At 44.1% G+C, this 19,713-nt stretch overlaps 1 protein-coding gene across 1 annotated transcript; it reads left to right on the forward strand.

Moving 5' to 3' along the window:
* Positions 1-580: 580 nt before the first annotated feature.
* On the forward strand, positions 581-19,146 carry SNX1 (sorting nexin 1). Its single transcript, XM_019633782.1, has 15 exons — positions 581-1,004; positions 3,459-3,472; positions 3,719-3,846; positions 4,377-4,443; positions 7,847-7,890; positions 9,578-9,719; positions 10,359-10,437; positions 10,911-10,986; positions 12,800-12,913; positions 13,118-13,211; positions 14,317-14,522; positions 16,928-17,071; positions 17,647-17,727; positions 18,026-18,097; positions 18,710-19,146. The coding sequence occupies exons 1-15, from the start codon at positions 673-675 to the stop codon at positions 18,758-18,760; spliced, it is 1,644 nt and encodes a 547-aa protein (XP_019489327.1). The 5' UTR covers positions 581-672; the 3' UTR covers positions 18,761-19,146.
* Positions 19,147-19,713: the final 567 nt, after the last annotated feature.

A 19,713-nucleotide genomic window follows, 5' to 3' on the forward strand; every position in this document is an offset into this window, starting at 1 on the left:
ATAAAGAAGTAATAGCAGGGGACTTGAAAAGTCGTATATTGAACATTTAGAATAATGGTTAATCAAGAATTATTTACATGTTCTCCCTGGTGTTTAAGACTAAAGAACATTATAACTTGTACTGGTATTCAAAAGTCTTGGATAGCAATTGGCTGCTGATTGACAGTGTTTTATAGACTACAGATAATTACATAAATGGAAGTTATGTGTTAACATTTAGACAGCAAAGGGCATGGTATTTCTAAAATCCAGCCCTCATCTGTGATCAATATAACATGTATCCTGAGGGGCAACAAATGAGCTTTTTAAAAAAATTATGGTGGAAAAATTACACAACAAGATTTACTATCATAACCATTTTTTTTTTAAAGATTTTTATTGGGGAATTGGGGGGATGGGAACATTGCTGGGGGAATTGGGGGAAGGGGAACAGACTAGTTGCTGTCGTTTTTGTTCTTCAATCTAGTTGTGGAGGACGTTGCTTCACTGGCCCAAGTTGGCACCATCATTGCGNCGCCCCCAGCGCCTAGGCCCCGCCCCTGCCCCCCTGCCCGGCCCGGCGCTTTCTACGGGGTTGGTCGCAGCCATCCCACTCCTCGCCCCGTTGTAACTGCTCGCGGCTCTATCTCTTTATAAAGTTGTTGTTGCGGCTTCCGCCGCGGGTGCAGGAAGATGGCGTCGGGTGGCGGTGGCTGTAGCGCTTCGGAAAGATTCCCTCCGCCGTTCCCCGGCCTGGAGCCGGATTCCGAGGGGGCGGCCGGAGGGTCAGAACCCGAGGCTGGGGACAGCGACACCGAGGGGGAGGATATTTTCACCGGCACCGCGGCGGCCGTGAGTTCGCACCCTTTGGGGGCGGCCAGAGGGTGGGCGGGCGCCCCAAAAGGGAAGAAAGGCTGGGCAGAGTGGGCCCGGCGAGACCTTGCGTTGGTGACAGTAGTCGTGGCTTGGGGGCGCTGGATGAACACCGAGACCTCGGGCCTGGCTTCCTGGCCTCTGGGAGGACGGTGAAGAGGGGTGTGGTGGCTTCTCCGCCTGGATCCCTGACTGCGAAGAGCCCCCGAGGCCGGCATTTGGCCTTGCCGTGTGGTGACCCCACCGACTCACGGATTTGTTTTGCTGGTCGTTGCTTTCCGGGCTGATTTAATAGGTCAGGATTAGGGGATGGGGTGCAAACTCTCTTGCCTTACTGCTCCTAGGATGAATAATGTTATATGAAGTGGCCCAGGATACTGACCCGTCCGCAAATGCTTTCGTTAGCTCAACACTTGTAATTACCAAAGGCCATTCCTGGATCTTAGTTCATAAGAGTTAGATTGACTCCTTTGATCTCTAGGAAAATCCTGCCAGAGGTCGGTTGAAAAAAAAATGCCCTGCCAGATAAATCACTACATAGGCCAAAAGCTTTGTTGTTCCTTTTAAAAGGATATGTTAAACTGCCTAAGTATCTTAGTGGGAGCAAATCTGTAAATGTGAGGAGGAAATGGTGTTTCCCATAATAATATCCAGGTTTCTAATGAGAGTTTGGTATTGGGGAAAATTAAATTTTGCATGTGGAATATGGAAATCAGTAATGAGTTCTGGAACCCGTGGAGATGTTTGAGGTTGTTTTGTAAGAATACTGACAAATACCACTTGGTACAGTTCGTTCCAGTTGAAAACTTCTTCAGTGCTAGGCTAGGTCTGTGAATTTATGTATATTTCTGTCTCAGATAATGCTTCTCTTCATAATAGCCACTCAGTATATGAGTGACTAAATAAGACAGCTTTAAATTATTTATGCAGTATGTGGCTGAAAAAGTTGGAGTTTGTCTCATTTATGTCAGGAAAAGGTGAAGTTTCTTGGGAGTATCTTCTATGACAATCATTAGAATTTCCCCTGTGCTGTATTCTGGAATTGAGTCCATAATCCCAGCTCAGAAAGCACTTGTTGATAATACAACAGCTCAAACTGTCTAGTGAGGTCTGTTATTCTGAAAAATAACTATTACTGCTAATTTAGCCTCTCTGTATTTCATTTAAAACAAATCTTGAGCCTGTTCCTTTAGTAATTCTCCCATAGCCTTGGAGAACAGCTACTGTTGATAACTGCTGGAATGGTAGATATTCAGACTGAATATCTGGAAATAGAAACTGGTACTGAAAGTGATTTGGTCACATAAGGAAATAATGATTTATTTTCAAAAAAGGACCCTGGAAGGGTGAGGAGTTATTTTCTAGAGTTAACTAAAACAGTTTAACAGGCTATGATTTGATTGACTGCACCAGATTACTGTACAGATCCATCAATACTTCTCTCTTGTAAGACAGTAAAAATAATTTGCCTAATTTCCAACTAAATGGAGGAGGAAGGGGTTACATTTTTACTCAGGGAAAATGAGTTGCTGAGGAAACTAAAATGCCACCTGTAAGCCATTTTTTGAGCTGTGTACCTTGCTGTTAAATCTTCCGGAATCCAAGACCCCCAAGATCCCTCACTAGTTAAGCTGTGAATTTCTTCTTAAATAGCCATTAAATACAAATTATATTCCACTACATGCTTTAATTGTGAGCCAATGTGAGAAGATAGGGGATCGCATTGCTTCTGTATTTTAATGAACAACATGAAGAATAAAGTAATTAAGAGCATGGGCTTTGACATCTGATTTAAATCCGGGCTCCCTTATTTGCTAGCTTAACCTTGGGCAAGGTACTTAATTACTTTGTACAGTTTCCTCACCTGTAAAATTTGAATAATAATAGTATTTACTGCCACCGTTTTTATGAGACTTGAATTAGAATATGTACCTATAAAATGCTTAGAACTGAGCCAGCCGAGTGGCGTGATGGTTAAGAACTGGCTTGGGATGCCAGAGGGCCCTGGTTCGGATCCCACATATGAGGGCCAGTGACACTGCCCTCCACAGCTAAGATGCTGNAAAGAAAGAAAAAGAAAAATAAAAAAATTAAAAAAAACTGAGCTATGTAGGTTTTGAACTTTTAGCTCCGTTGCTCTGAGTTGAAAGTACATTCTTTTTATTTGCCTAAAAAATTTTAATGCCTTAAAGTGGTGTATAATGCTCTTTTGGAAAGTACCCTCTAGAACACTTAGGGAATGAATTGTTCTGCTCAACTGAGATGTCCCAGATAGACAAAGGCAGCTTTTAAGCACTAATTTTTTAAAAATGATTTTGATTAGAAAGATTTTCAGGTATTGCACATATCTTTTTTTCTAGTTGACAGTTTTCCTGATTCTTCCTTTGATGTCATATTTTACTCAGTATATCTGCCTCTTCTATCATATTGGCTTATAAAGCAGATAACCAAACTTATTCTTCTTTTACAGTAATTATAACTAGAACAAATAGGGTTCATATAAGGTTTTAAAGGAATACTCCTTAGAGTAAAATAAATTGGCACATTTACTTTGGCTGTGCCCTCTTTTTTGCTTGATAACTGGTTTTTGCCTAAATCCTGTGTAGGAGAGAGTTGCCAGGTAGCTGTATTTAGAAATGAGAGAGGTTGCTGTACAAAGCTTGTGCTAGAATAGAATCCCTCCCTTACTGTAAAACACCTCCCTTTTATCCACGTAAAAATTTCTTGATTCTTGTTCTCTTAATCTGAGAACCTCTAAGTATTGAGAGTGATTGCTGTTGTTCTTGTCTGTTAGCCTAGAGGACTGAAGTTTAGCCATCAAAGACCCATTATTGACTTTCATTATAAAATAATCAACTATTTTTAGATGCCACAGTGGAGCTATCCCTGGACAGCACACAGAATAATCAGAAGAAGGTGCCAGCCAAAACGCTCATATCTCTTCCTCCACAGGAAGCCACAAATTCTTCTAAGCCCCAGCCAAGCTATGAGGAGGTGAGAGTCTGTGCTGTTGATCTTATTTCTTTTGGATTTTTAGGACTGTGCTGCCAATCTAAAGTTCATTTGAGTATGAACCATGAAAAAATATTCATGACTTTTGGAGACCTTTATGGTTAATGGACAGCCAGAATTCAATAAAGTACTCTTTCTCAGGCAGAGTACCTGTTACCCAGAGGATAGCACAAAGGCTTTCAATGGCCACTAATGATATTTAGTGTCTGATGCTCCCATATTCAAGAGTAGTCTCTCTTCATTCCCTCCTTAGCCTGACTGAGGCAAGTCTTCCAAAAGCTAGTAGTTATTCATTATGATCAAAATAAGGCTTTATGAGAATAGACATAACAAAGACCTTTTAGCAGACTCCAACTTAAAATTGTGGAACATTAGCATTGTTGGGAATGGACAGAGCTGAATACTGATACATAGAAGAATATATCTTGATGTTGTATTGATATAAAATTAATACAGAGTAAAATTAATAGCCTTTTGTTTATCGACTCTCATGATTGTCTTCTCTTTAAAAGCTAGAGGAAGAGGAACAGGAAGACCAATTTGATTTGACAGTTGGTATAACTGATCCTGAGAAGATAGGTAAGTGTACTTGGGACTCCTTCTGTGTTAGGATGTGGCTGTGGAAAGCACAGTTAGCCAGTTTCCAGATGGTTACCTCCAGAGCTGAACTAGCCAATGTAAATACTTTGTCATTATCTTTCTTGTAAAATTATACTTCTTACTATGCTTCTAAGGCCAGAACCAGCAGTCACCCAGTAGTTTATTTAGACTTTCTTGGCTTTATGCAGAAAACTCAGAGATATCAAATACAATTATAATCCCTTTTTAAAAACCTAAACATTGCCTTCTATCACAGAGTTGATGAGACCATTTTATTGCCTTTTCATATCATAAATTCATTTTTTTTTTTTCAGCTGAGCCATCCTGCCACTTGTTGGCAGCTCAGCTCGGGCCGGGACTTGAACCTCTATTGCTCAGAACTCACACTCTTGAGCGAGCTCTTAACCAACTGAGCCACTCGGCCGGCCCAAATTCCATTTAAATACAAAACGAAAACCCCCAAAAACAAAACATGTTCTATAATTTGGGGATACTGAAATTATTTTCCCTCAAGAAGTTTGGAATTCTTGTTACATACCATTTGTCATATACTCTTGATAGCTAATGAATTGGGGCAGTCTGTGTCTCTCTTTCATAGGTAGAGACTAAAAGACCTAAGTTGAATCTTGGTCAGATTGAAATTAGATTTTCAAAAAGCATAATGCTTAACTTTGGCCAGAACTTGAATTTTTAGGATAGCCTTCTCATGTCCCAAGCTTGCGAAAGCTGTTAGTGAGCGGAGAGGAACAGGCCTCAGCTGTCCTTGTTCCAGATACAGGCCCTGACAGTGGAGGCTGTACAGAGCCCTGTCCTCCTAAATGGGGGTGGTGTTTATATGGTTAAGAGGGAAAATGTGATTTCCAATCTTCTGTCTATTCTGAACTAGGAACAGGAATTCATAAAATATAATTTTGTCGTTAAAATGTCGAGCTTTATGTTTCCTAGACTGTTGCCCTGGTAGGATATTTATGAGCATCTTATACGATTCCCTCATCCAACAACAGAGGAAATTGAGGACCAATAGTGAAATACAGCTTTCCTGTCAGGTCACAGTGTGATCCATGATAGAGCCTGGGCTGGAACTTTGGATTACATGTTTAGGATTCTCTTGCTTCTCTAATGTTTATGAATATCCTATATATCAGTTTCCTAGGGCTTCTGTAACAAAGCACCACAAATGGGGTGGCTTAAAACAACAGAAATATATTCTCTCAGAGTTCCTTCCGGAGGCCATGTCTGAGGCCATGGTGACAGCAGGGCCATGCTCTCTTTGCAGGCACTAGGGAAGGACTGTTCTGTGCCTGTCCCCTAGTCTTTGGTAGCCTCATACATTCCTTGGCTAGTAAATGCGTTACTCCAGTCTCTGCCTTCATTGTCTCTTGGCAGTCTCCCTGGGTGTCCTCATATCATTTTTCCTATCTGTGTGTCTCTGTGTCCAGATTTCCTGTTTTTTATAAGGACACCAGTCATACCGAATAATTAGGACTTGGTTACTTCTGTAGAGACCTGTTTCCAAATAAGGTCACATTCTGAGGTACTGGGGGTTAGGACTTTCAACATAACTTTCTTAGGAGGACACACAGTTCAACCCATAACAGTAATTTAAACATCACATGAACCAGATTATTTCAACAGAAATTACTTAGTGATAAGCCTTCATTCCCTTGCATTGTAGTCTAGATTCTTAGTCATGTTAGTGCCAAGAGACCAGCCACTTAAAGCATTTTCATATTCAAGGCCTGATCTTTTTAAGAACATTTGTTTGTGTGGGCTGATTATTCAACACGTGCTTCTCATTTCCTCACACATCTAAATAAGTTAGAAACCTGCTTCTACCAGGATATGCTTTTTAGAGTCTTGGTAATTGCATATGCCATCTTCACCTCTCTGAAATTAGTTAGACATTAGTGAGAATTTAAAACTGCTGTATTACTAGCCCATTTCTGTATCTTACAAGCTATGAGTATATATGGAAGTATTTCTCTGTTCTCACACATGTCCTTAGTAACAGCAGCTGAATGCAGGCAGTGTCTGAAGATCCTGCTTTGCTACCATGTTTTATGTACATATGTGCTTGGCCCTTCCTTAATTGCCGGTACTAGATTATAGGATTGACCTTTTGGACATTTGACCTTGACTTCAGCTGTGAAAGAAATTTTGAATACTTTTTCTTAAAGCAAATTTAGATTACTTTTTCCTCTTATCAGTGGTAAGTGTCCTTAGTAGCATTAGGCCTCGTGGTATGAATTGTTTAGTAGAGAACTAACACTAGTAATCAGTATAAAATAATTTCTAAAGCTGAGTTAATGATTTTCATTTTACACATACTCTTTTGATAGAGGCTGGAGAGGTAGAGAAGGCAAGCCCTCTACTCCAATGTAATCTCCAGCTTCTTTGTGTCCTTTCCCAGGCATCTCCCTGAAAGCAAATCGCAGTGTGCGGCCCTGCTTATAACAACACTGCACCTCTTCCCCTGGGCCCTCACCCTACCACCAGTTCAGAAGCTTAAGCAAGCAGTAATTGTTGAGCTGGGTTTCCTGTTGTGTGTAGGGAAGAATTGAGGGGTGGGGAGGAAGGGAACAAAACCAACCCCAAACACCAGAGTCCAGCACTGAAGCGGTATCTGTCTAGAGTCCAGTGTATGTCTTTTCAGTGCTCAGAGTCAATGGTGTCTTTATGTCCCTAAGTGGCCTAGGTCAGGACACTGATACAGAGAAAAACAATTGCTTGAATCCAAAATTACAGTCAAAGGCTGTTTCAGAAAAACAATTCCCCCAGGAAAGAGATTTGTGTGACATCAGGCAGCCGAAGTCTCTTCCGGCCAGTCCTTTTGCTCTGGGTGAACATGCTAGATGAGAGAGGTCAGTGTCCCCCAGCACTGATGGAGCGGAAAGTGACAGTATTTCTGAAAGAGCAAACCCAGCCCAGAGCTAGCTTAGGGTAGAACTATTTGTTTCCTTTTACATCAGTTGCTTCCTTCTCCTCCTCCCGCTTTATACAGCAAGAGAATTGTGTGGTTTTAGACAGATGTGTGCAAACAGCTCAAATATTGGCATGGTAACAACTGATGGATTGTCAGTATCCAGTGCTGCTTTGTGAAGGGCATAAATGGAGCCTGGCTTTAGAACAGGGAACCGACTCTCTTGTCTAACTCACACTGGGGCCCAGCCAGCATCCATGGGGCGTAATAAGCACCACAAAGGCCCTGAGGCAAAGTCGGAATTGACATGTAGGGTAGTATCTGAAGTTTGGAGATGAAACAAGTATCCCAACTTGTACAGGGCTCCTGTGGCTTATGATTCCTGGTTAAATGTTAACAAGATTAGCACTGCTTTGGCTTACAAGAGAATCACCCCTCTTCTGCTTTGTTACTCTCCCGCAGGGGACGGCATGAATGCCTATGTAGCCTACAAAGTTACTACACAGGTGAGTCCACGTGACCCTGCTGATGACCACCTTAATGGACTTGGGTGCTTCTACCAAGAAGGTCATCATTCAGATGATTTCTGGGCATTTCTTTAGTTTCTTTGTCAACATCTTCAAGTTTACGCAAGATGGAGCAAGCCTGCACCCCCTTGGTAATCTCATCCGAACCTTTCCACTTTTCTTCCAGAGAGCTAACACTTCAGTGTGAAACTTTGTAAGTTTTATGAAGACATGCAGTGTATCTAATACAGTCCTGTCCCTCTTAGGAACTATGTGGCTTAACAGCTAGTTTGGTGGCTTGCCCCAAACAATTATCAGCTGTTTAAAAATTGTCTGTTCTGAGCTTTCCTGTATGGAACCTCTTTTAATTCTTTCCCTAACCTTTTGCCCCTTAGCTCTGGTCTTCCTTTTTTATATATTCATGCATATACAACTTACACAATGTTGTATGAAGGTTATGAAGCATAAAAAATGAAGCCCCAAACCTACCACCAGTCTTAAGATGAGTACTGTTGACCTGCATGTTTCTCCCTGTCACAGCGCCCGCCTCACACCTTAGAGGCAACCATCTCCTGAGTTGTGTCTCATTTCCTTTATAGAAAGTCTTCATGTATGTATCTCTAAACAATATACTGTTTTGCTTTTGTTATTGAGTTTCATAAAAATGGTATGCTGAAAATAGTGCTCTCTTTACTAGCACTGTTTCTCAGGCCCATCCATGTTGTGTGTAGCTGTAGTCAGTCCATTGTGTGATTATAGCATAATTATCCGTTTCCTGTTGTGAATATTTGACACGTTTCCAGTTTTTTTATAATTACAAACTATGAACATTTTTGCACAAGTCTCCTAGTGTACACATTGAAGAGTTTTTCTAGGGTATAGAACCAGGAGTATTTCCCCTGGGTCGTGCAAATGTTAAAGGAAAGGAATGCAAACTTTTTAAAAAAGTCTTTGTGCCAATTTATACTCCCGTCAGCAATGTGTAAAAGTTCCCGTTGATATGCTTCCTTGCCAACAACTGGCAAGGCCAGTCTCCTTAAATTTTGCCTGTCTGCTGAGTATGAAATGATCTCATTGCGACGTAGGCCTAGTCTTTTTTTACTAGAGGTCTCCTTTATGTTGTCTCTCTACTACTTGTTGGCCTGCCTGCTGTAAGTTCTAGATCCTGTGACACTTTAGGGGTTAAAGTGTCTACAGTGTGGACATTTCATCTGATCCTTCCCCCTTAAAAGGACTGTTGAGTCCGTTGGTTTTCTTTTAGTTTGGCTGTTTTAATTCCAGCAGCTAATACCCTTAAGTCAGTGCAGAATGAATGGTTATAGGTGACCACAGAGATCTAGCTTTATAGTAGACTTCAACATTTGTTTCCTTAGAGCAAGCGTTATTAACCGGACAATGAAACTGTATTTGAATTTAATTAATTGCCTTTTGTAATCCTACGTATTTTATTTTATGCATTTAAAGTCATTATTCTGAGAAGGACTCCACAGACTTCCAGATAGCCATAAGGGACTATAGCTCAAAAAAGTTTGAGAATCTCAGCTTTGGAGAAAGTTATTTACTTATATGTGGCTAAGCGACGGGGATCTGGGCAATAGATTCCTTTGATGTCAGCCGGGTGACTTTCAAGATACTCCTTCATCCCCTATTCGGAATGAAATCGCCTTGTTTTTTTTCTGTCCCCAAGACGAGCTTACCAATGTTCAGAAGTAAACAGTTTGCAGTGAAAAGAAGATTTAGTGACTTTCTGGGTCTTTATGAGAAGCTTTCAGAGAAACACTCTCAGAATGGCTTCATTGTCCCCCCTCCGCCTGAGAAGAGCCTAATAGGTAAGCCTGTGGTCTTTAATTTTGCTTGGATTTTTTTCCTTTGCATTCTTCTGCAATATACTTTCTACTTAGTATATGAAACTATTTCTATTAACAGTATAGTCTGTGGTTAGAAAAATTTCCGGTGTTTTCCTATAAATTGCAGGAGGTCTGGAGAAATAGACAGCAAGTTTTGACATGTTCTCTTTCCTTGGGTATAGTAGGAGGTTCTGGTTTTAGCCTCTGTGTGTGTGTGTGTGTGTGTGTGTGTGTGTGTGTGTGTGTGTGTGTGTGTTGGTATCCTAGAGTCTTAAATGATTGCTATTCCTTCCAGGTTGGATTAGGATGTAGTAAATTGGATGGGGTGAGGGGCAAGGGACCTCCCTATTATTATCACTTGATGTTTGATCTATACTCAGAGTCCCATGGGCCCCTTTTAGGAAACAGGCTCTGCAAGTTCCAGAGTTTAGAATCTTCGGCCCTTTGAGACTAGTTTAACAAACGGCTCTTATGTAAAGAACTTTTTGTTCTTGCCTGCTCGTGGCATAGAAGTGGCCTTTGGTTGTGTTTTGTACTGTTGTTACTGCCTGTCCTTTTGGGGTTTTTTACAGGTTTATCCTATTCATGATGGTTATTTTTGCTTTTTAAATTCCATTCCAGGAATGACAAAAGTAAAAGTTGGGAAGGAAGATTCTTCTTCTGCAGAATTTCTTGAAAAACGGAGGGCCGCCCTAGAAAGGTAAGTGCCATACAACCATTTTTCTCAATAACATGAGAGCTGGTGAGGAGCTGAAACCCAAGACTCAATTATGAGACATTCACTGGAGTTAGTGGAGATGAGAAACTTGAGTGAATGAAAGATTCACACTTCCATGTTATCTCTTAACTTTTCCTAAGTCTCTTACCTTCCCACCTTAGGAACAGACCATCTTCTTTTCTTTTCCCACCCTGAGTGGGAAGATAACCATATTCTCCTTGGACAATCAGATATAAAAGACTCTGAGGTCTCTTTCTGACCAGTTATTTTTCTTCACTTTTTTAAATTGTGAATAACATAAACTTGAATGTGCTTACTATAAGCAGAATCATATTTAAGTGCCTTACCTGAGGACATTGTAAAGTAATGAAAAACATTGTACCTCTGCCAGCACTGTATGACACCCAAAACCAGTGAGGCCAGCTTGACTAACCAGATAACCGCTTTCTCTGTAGGTACCTTCAGAGGATTGTGACTCATCCTACCATGATACAGGACCCTGATGTCAGGGAGTTCTTGGAAAAAGAAGAGGTTAGTATTGTACCAACTGAATTTCAAAATTTATATCTTCCCCTAGTGAAATGAAACTAATTCATTCGACCAACACTTGAACACATAACATGCACATAGGGTAGTACCAGACTATATCCTAGTTTGTAAGCCCCTAATAGTGACAAGTATTTTTCAGCCTTGGAAATAAAAGAAGCTCTGCCTGTAGTCAAAAGCAACTGGATGTAGAGATCACACTGCAACCTAGTTTTGTCTTACTGGATTAACACAATGATCTATTTGGCAAGTCCTCAGCATGTCTTTCATAAGTTACTAGGCTCAAATTGAATACTTTTTTTGTGCCAGGAGCTGAGGGGCATTGGTTCAAAACCAGTTACCACAAACCACAGAACTGGCCATGTAGCAAAAGTGTTGATTCAAGTGGACGGTCTTTTTTTTACAGGCTATGTGTAGGCTATTCATGATTGTAAAAAGTTGGAGACAGCCCAATTGCTAACAATTGAAGAATTAATTAAAATATATCAATACAACAAATACTTTATGCTCATAAACAAAGTATATGGAAATAAATGTTCATATATATTTGGTAGAAGCATATATTAAGGGAATTATAAAAAGTGAAACATGAAACAGCATGAAAATATAGCTGTAGAAACATGTTAGTCATTAAGGATCAAAAGAAACACTGGAATAAAACAATGTTGTATCTATGTCAGGAAAGAAAACCAGAAGGAAATAAATCACAGGGTAGGATTATCATTTTGTATTTGTTTTTTTTGTTTTTATTTAAAAAAAAAATTTTTTTTTTTAGTTTATGTAAAGTACATAGTATTCTAATGAAGAAAATACTACTAAGTATATGGGTATTTTTTTCCCTCAAAATGGAGGGTTTTTTATTAAGAATTCTCTGTCTAATGCTTTTAATCTTTTCATTTTTCTTCTGGGATTCCTAATTCCATTCTTTCTTTGCACCCACTCATCCCCACTTTGTATCCCTAGAACAGGGCTTGTGGACAGTGGCACCATTGACACTTTGGGCTGGATCAGTCTTTGTTGTAGGGAGCTGTCCTATGCCTTGTAGGTTAGCAGCATCCCTGGTCTCTGTCCACTAGATGCCAGTAGCAACCCCTTCCCAGTTTTAACAACCAAACTTATCTCCGGACATGGCCAAATGTCCCCTAGGGTGGGGGGCACAATGGACCCAAGTTGAGAACTACTGACCTGAGCAGTAAATCCAGTTTTTCAACATGCTATACTATATATACTATAGATTCTTCAGCATCCCTTCCATGCCTTAGGGAAAGAATGGTAAGATCAGATTATTTCTAAATATATGGCATGCTTGGCCTAGATTATCCCTAAATGTAGCCTCAGTCTGAATAATAATGCTCCTGTCCTTGGATCTTTGTTCACTGGGAAAAATCTAAATGGAATCACAGCACAACTTCATAGTCTTTCAAGACCTTAAGTCCAGCTTTGTGCATAGTATGGTAATCCAAAAGAACTTTTGACTTTTAACAAAAGCATGCTTTATATTTAAGAAGTTCATGCCTGAGTGAGATCACCTGGCCACATAACATTCACACTCTACTTTCCTTCTGCACACAATATCAAAAGCTGAAAATTTTGCAGATTCTGTTTAATGTGGTCCTTTGGTTTTTCTTGCTGTACATGCTGGTGATGGATTTGTGTAGCTGACTTTGAAAACAACAATCGACAGTTCAAATAATTTGTTTGCTACGTTTTGGGCATGCCATCTGATGGCTACTAATTCTTCTGAACCTAAAATAGGGGCAGCAGATAACTTGCCATCCCCGCCTTCTTGGTCTTGTAGCTGCCACGTGCCGTAGGTACTCAGACATTGAGTGGTGCTGGTCTCCTCAAGATGTTCAACAAAGCCACAGATGCGGTCAGCAAAATGACCATCAAGATGAATGAATCCGACATTGTGAGTAGCCTTGTGCCTCTCGGCTTCTCCTCTCCCTCAGGCTCATGGGTCAGGAGCCCCCTGGGAAGTCCTGAAATTTCTGGGATTAGAGACTTTCTTTTTAAGATAATTCCATCCCCTCTTTTACAAATGGCTAAGGAAGGAAAGACTGCTCTATGCCTATGTGAGGAGCATCCATTAAAGCTCTGGCCTCGTGTGTTTCAGTGGTTTGAGGAGAAGCTCCAGGAGGTAGAATGTGAAGAGCAGCGCTTGCGAAAACTACATGCCGTTGTAGAAACTCTGGTCAACCACAGGAAAGGTAACATGCTCTGAAGGGCACTTGGAGCTGGAGGAAACTGATGTGTCCAGTGAGCTGGAGAGGGGAGGGCGTGCTGTTCCCAAGCCTCTCAGCCGTTCAAGTTGAAATCCTCAGCCCACCTGGTCCTCGATGTTCTGATCAGAAAGATAAGTCCTGCACCGCCTGGCAGGAAAGCTCTCCTCCCCGTTGATTTCACTTGTCTTTCCTTAGCCACTGTGGACATTGTCCTTTCTGCCTGGAAGGGCTGCAGGGATGCGATCCCCGATGCAGCTTGCCCTGAGACATGGGCTTCTGTTGACATGATTTGAGTTGATGGCTTATACCATAAAATGATGTCACACACTTTAGCTACATGGTTGAACAAGCAATTTGTAGAGGTAGAGAAATGAGATATATCCTCTAACCCTTCCTCACTTTTCTTTGATGAGATTTGCATAAGATCTAGTGAAATTTGCCAAGTTTGAATGCTTTCCTTCTCTGCCTTAAACATGCTGAGCATCGGAAATCTAAACAGGCAAAAAGACATTAGAATGAGGCCAGTGTTGGCTGGCAAAACATGGCCCTGGGCCCATTGCTATGAGCTCGGAGTGCTGTTTACAGTTTTAAAGGGATGTGGAGAGAGAGAGAGAGAGAGAGAGAGAGAGAGCAAGTAAGAGCATATGTGACCTGCAAACCTTAGATATCTGGCTCTTAACATACAAAGTTTGACCTGCTCTAGACCATGCAGGACTGTGCAGTGTGCACATCATTCACTGCCGTGCAGACAGGCTTCTTACCATGAGCTTTAACATCAGAATCAGAATCATTCCTGTGGCCCATTTGTATTAACGGACCCCTGGCTCTCCAGGAATTTTGGAGCTGCTGCGTCCAGGGAGGCCTAACCTAGTGAAATTTAGGACAGCAGGTGCCTTTCCCTGCTCGTGGGACCAAGCTGCGTGCATCCCCCTTTCTGAATACAGTTGGCTATGGTGCAGGTGACTGGGTTGCAGAGCCCACAGTTGCCGCATATGCAGGGGCAGCATGGCTGAGACATGCCATGCGGTGCTAGCTGACTTGTCCCTTTTCCTTGTGAGATGAGAGGCTTCTGCTGTCTTCCTCCTTCCAGAGCTAGCGCTGAACACAGCCCAGTTTGCAAAGAGTCTGGCCATGCTCGGGAGCTCAGAGGACAACACAGCATTGTCACGGGCACTCTCCCAGCTGGCTGAAGTGGAAGAAAAAATTGAGCAGCTTCACCAGGAACAGGCCAACAGCGACTTCTTCCTCCTTGCCGAGCTCCTGAGTGACTACATTCGCCTCCTGGCCATCGTCCGAGTAAGCTTCCGTTTCCCTTCTCCTTTCTCATCCCCTTGATTTAATTTGTCTTTCCTTTGCTCTTCTCCTTCCCAAGAAAGTTTTATCCATTATCCCTCAAAATAGGTGTAACTTTTTCTATTCTCAATAGAAAAAGGAAGGTATCCTGTGAACAAAAAAGCCCATTTAACTATTAGCTAGTTATCACTAAGGCATTTTGAGGACCACAGCCAGATTTTAAATGCATTAGGAGAAAAGACCTAAGTGTCCAGGTAGGCCCCTCTTTACATTGAAGCTGGGCGGCATCTTGTGCTCCTTTCTTCAAGCACGGCTCATTACAGACCTGCTGCCTGGCCTCCTGGAGCAGTGACTTCCTCAGCCCTTTGGTCTTTGCCTCCTTAACAGTAAACGGTGGCTTTCCCCTGGTAAGAGCTCTTGCTGGCTTCCACTTGTCCTCCAGTGTGGGCACTCAGGTAACTACACGGATCCAGTTTGGCATTGCATGGAGGAGTGTGGCCAGGGGGCTGAGAGAGCTTGTCACCAGAGCCCTTTGTGTGCTGTGCTGACCATACTGGTAACAACACTGCAGCCCGCCCCTCAAGTCAAGCCCCTCACCTTTCTGCCTGGTGACCAGCGCAGTCTGGTTTCCCATGACCTCTCAGAGTGGCCAAGGAAGCTTCACTAGGCAGTGGTATTAGCTCTCGCATGACCTCCCTGAGACAGGAAAGCGCTAAGAGGGAGCCTGGCGCCTGCCCTGTAAGAGCCTAACTCTCCCCCCTGATCCGGCTTGTGACCAGGACGTGTGAGCCTCAAGCTGGAACAGAGCCGCCTCCACTCCCATCCCCTGCACCTCCGACCAGGGAGCTCCTGTGTTGTCAGGAGCTGAGCTGCTCCCAGGGCGCTCATTTCCTCCTCAGTAGAGATGCTCAATATAGCCTGTGGGATTGCTCATTGTCCTCCCCCTTTGCTGTTTGGTTTGCTGCTAACTCCAGAGTGATAAGAGGCTTGAAAAATAACCTACTTTGGAATTCTAGAACTGGTCTGACTGCTTAGACTGGAGAATCATCCCAGGGAAGGGCTCTCTGGGGAGGCTTTCAGAGAGGACCATTGTCTGGGATCCCTAGAGAGCATAGCACTTGGCTTTGACCCCTAGGTGAGACGAGCCTGTACGGGCAGGAGGCCTAGCTTAGAACTCCAGGTGATAGGGCTGCACACCTCAGAGCACAGAACTGCAGGCCAGGCTTTTCTCAGACCCTTCACCTGCCCTCATGGTCATGAGCTGGTGGTGGGGTTGGAGAGATGAGCAGATGTTTCTTTTCCACCCTTCCCTGAACATGGAGCTGCACCACTGTTAGCCCAGGGGGTTAGGCTTGAGTCTTACTTGGATATGAGGTCACCCTTTACCTAACTAACCCTTTGACACTGAGCTGTTAAGTCATTTCAGGTGAGCAGTAGTGACACTACTGGGAAAAGTGAATTTGATTTCATTTCACTTCCTAAGGTGCATGCTTTGGCAAAGGCCTGTACTAAGGAGGACTAGAGAACATCCAGGGAACTTTTGCAGGGAAGGGGAGCAGATGGCACTGGGCTGGGAGACTGGCGGCAGGCACAGATCTTCACCCAGGCTTTCGGAAGCCTGCAAAGCCAGGGGATGAAGGGTGGTTTGCATAGGCCAGAAGCTGTCCTCTGGAAATGCTGATTGTGGTCAAGGGACTGGAGCCAGGGAAAACCAGCAAGTAGATTTGTGGGGAGCTTCTTGGGGGCCTTGATAGCCTAGAGCAATTGAGTGTGTGGATGAGATGAAAATGGTGTGTCCCTGGGGTGGCTTTAAGTGTTTCATGATCTGTTAAGCTAACCCTGATACCATGTGGGTGTCAGTTTAAAGGTTGCTTCCTTAGGTTGGCCTTCTTGCTACATCTCCCAGGCTAAGCCAGGTCCCCAGTTTTATTATAGTCCCCTGCTTGTTTTCTCTGTACTCTGCATCCTTGTAATTATTATTGGTAATTGTTACTATAATGTTGGCCTTTTCTATTAGATTATAATCTCCATGAAAGCAGAACCATGTGTTTCATTCCCCACTGTGTTCTTAGTTCCGGGCACATGGCAAGCACTCAGGAAATGAGGGAGGCCATGCAGAAGCCGTAGTACTGGGCACTCGCATCAGGTCACCTACTGTGCTCCCAGCCACTCAGCCTTGGGAATAGCATGAAGCAGCATGGCGATGGCCCACTGGAGGCTTGGAGAGGAGTCTCCCCAGGCTTGTGCTTTCTGACATTAAACTTCAGCTGGGCACTAACACAGAAGGCTGCAGAACCTGCCCTGCTCGGTCCTCCCCTAGCCCAGCTGCTGGGAGAGCCCCGCTGAGGCAGAGCCCGCAGGGCTCCTGAAGGGCTGCTTGTGCTCTTCCCCTACCCGCACCTCCACAGGCTGCCTTTGACCAGCGCATGAAGACCTGGCAGCGCTGGCAGGATGCCCAAGCCACACTGCAGAAGAAGCGGGAGGCTGAGGCTCGGCTCCTGTGGGCCAACAAGCCTGACAAGCTGCAGCAGGCCAAGGACGAGATCGTAGAGGTGAGGCCCTGAGGCAGCTCTGCAGGGGTGTCTGCTGGTTCCTGAGTGAGCCTGGGTCCCGTCCCCCCTGGATTCTCCAGAGCTGCACAGCAGGCAGGAGAGCTGATTGACTCGAAAGGACGGCGGCTGCTGGGGAAGCTGAGGATGAGTCCAGGATTCCACGCTTGCCTCTCCTCCCCACCTCCCCTTGCGCCTCGACTTGCCCACTCGCAGTCTCTGCTGGAGGGGGCCTGGCTGGGTCTTTGAAAAGCTCCACGGTGATTCAGATATTCTTCCCTGGGGAGAACTAAATTTAGTTCTCGGGGGCTCCCAGCCCTTCTGGTGAGTACCGAAACCAGAGCTTTCCTAGAGATCAGGCATGGCCTGGGGTCCCCGGCGCCTCTCCCAGCCAGCCCCGAAGGTGGCCTCTGCTGGACTCTGACTTAATGCTAAGTCTCCATGTGGTATCTGATCTGACCCAGAGGGACAGACAGACATAATGACCAATTGAGGTCATGTATAGAATTGCTGTCCGAAGGCAAAGACTTAATGATACTATAACATGAAGTGATCCTTTCTCTCCTCTTTCTTCCCAGTGGGAGTCTCGGGTGACTCAGTATGAAAGGGACTTTGAAAGAATTTCAACCGTGGTCCGAAAAGAAGTGATACGGTTCGAGGTGAGATCAGTTTTACTTCTCACGAGTGTGCAGTGCCGGCTTTAGTAGTGGTGTTGGTTTTGTCCAAGTCTATGGAGTACAGAGATGGAAGGAGCTGCCAGTGACTTGGCAGCTGTGAACATGTGTGGCCGTGTGCGTGTCTTCGTGTCCGTGTTTGTTTCTAAGGCAAAGTGGCTACCCTGCGCTGTCTCTACTTCCTGAGGCTCTGTTTGGCCTCGGTCAGCAATAAATCACCATCCTATCAAGAAGGGAAGAAGCAACTGTCTGGGTGGTCAGTGTAGAATCTTCTCTCCTACAGAAAGAGAAATCCAAGGACTTCAAAAACCATGTGATCAAGTACCTTGAGACACTCCTGTACTCACAGCAGCAGGTACGTAAGTTATGCATGACTTTCATCGTCTACCACCTGCTCCGAAGGCCAGCTGCCTGCTTTAGACTTTGTAACACGATGGGCTGGCCCTGCTTTGGAGGGCCGCACCCTGCTATGATCAATAATTAAAAGCAGTCCCTATTGCTCTAACAGGGAGCAGCCAGTAGGGTCTTTTGCTAAGCAGGATTGCCCTAATCCTAAAATGAGTAATTTTTAAGAACAAACCCCAACTCACCTCTCCTTTAACGCCTCGATACCACCTACCCGTCTTGAAGCTGAGGCCCTGACTGGTATGTGGAACAGTGGTCCCCACTGTGAGAAGCTAACTGAGCCGGGCAAAGCTGTGGCCCCCACAGGGGTACTTCCTCTGGAGCAGAACCAGGACTATCTTCAGAGACGGCCCTAAGTCTAGAGAGATGGAAGGACAAGGTGGCCGGCTGGCCAGTCTATTCTAAGGTCCACTCTTAGCCTAGCCATTGCCTCAGCCTGGTCTCGGCTCAGGCCTGCCTTGCGTGGCTGAGACGCTTGGGGAAGGGCCGTGGCTCTGTGCTTGCTCCCTCGGGCTCTGCCACTAGATGGGGGCACTTGCTTACTGTCCCCACTTCTTTGCAGCTGGCAAAGTACTGGGAAGCCTTCCTTCCTGAGGCAAAGGCCATCTCCTAATGGACCAAGGACACCAGAGCCACCCGCCTGACGCTGCCTTTTTATACACTGTCCCCCTCCACCTCTGCTGGACCCCAGTGATGCCATCCTGCCTAGCCTGGACTTTACCCCCTCTCCCTGTGCCTACGACCAAGCTGTCCCCAGTCATTCTAAGCATTACTTCATTTAGCTTCCATATATATTTTCTTACCTGAGAGAATAGTTTCTTGCTTTAAGCAAAGACCTATAATAGGTGGTGGAATTATGGGATAGGGGTGGAGTATTGATATAAATATATAAATACAAATGTATATTTTTCAGGATGTGGTTAGGAACTGGGAATAACGTTTTCTGTTACTCCTGATGGTGCCATGAAAGATTATGTAATAAAATATTTTAAAATCAGGTCACGTGACTCAGAATGGTGGTGCTTGTTGCTTTTGGCTGGGGTGCAGTTGGGAAGGTCTGCAATTCTCCCAGCTGCTGCCCAGGTAGATTAAATCTCTCTCCACAGGAGTTCACAACGTTTTGCTGCTGCTTCTCTATGGAACTGGAGTTTCTTTTTCTCTTATCTACCTCAGCTACATGTCCTGAGGGTCTCTTAATCTGTTTAACCCTTATTCCTACTTCTTTAGAGAAGGAGTTTTAAAGATGTCTCTTACAATAAGAGGGGCAACCCAGTCCTGCAGAGGAGGCCGGCTTTCCCTGCGCTGCCCAGGGTGCTGAGTCGCCTTCTTATGGCAGTCTTGTGTTCGGAACTTATTTTTGCCACCTATCAAAACACGTCCTCAAAAGTGTAAAGGACTGCTAAGGACTAAAGTCTTTATCCCCATAGACAAAAGACAGGCACTCTGCTTCTAGATAAGGTCATGCAAGAGTTTCTAAACCTTTTGAGGTTCCAAGAAGCTTTACTGTCTGTGCCCAGGAGGGAGCATGCCATCAAGAGGCCCCAAGTGTTGTCAGCACAAGCTGAG

Source organism: Hipposideros armiger, unplaced genomic scaffold, assembly GCF_001890085.2.
Source record: "Hipposideros armiger isolate ML-2016 unplaced genomic scaffold, ASM189008v1 scaffold_1404, whole genome shotgun sequence".
Taxonomy (NCBI): domain Eukaryota; kingdom Metazoa; phylum Chordata; class Mammalia; order Chiroptera; family Hipposideridae; genus Hipposideros; species Hipposideros armiger.

Bases quoted from the DNA above. Each gene is read 5' to 3' on its own strand.
- SNX1 (XM_019633782.1), top strand. From the start codon at position 673: ATGGCGTCGGGTGGCGGTGGCTGTAGCGCTTCGGAAAGATTCCCTCCG. The intron at 12,914-13,117 runs GTGAGTAGCCTT...CGTGTGTTTCAG, and splicing joins AGATGAATGAATCCGACATT to TGGTTTGAGGAGAAGCTCCA. The intron at 14,523-16,927 runs GTAAGCTTCCGT...GCACCTCCACAG, and splicing joins GCCTCCTGGCCATCGTCCGA to GCTGCCTTTGACCAGCGCAT.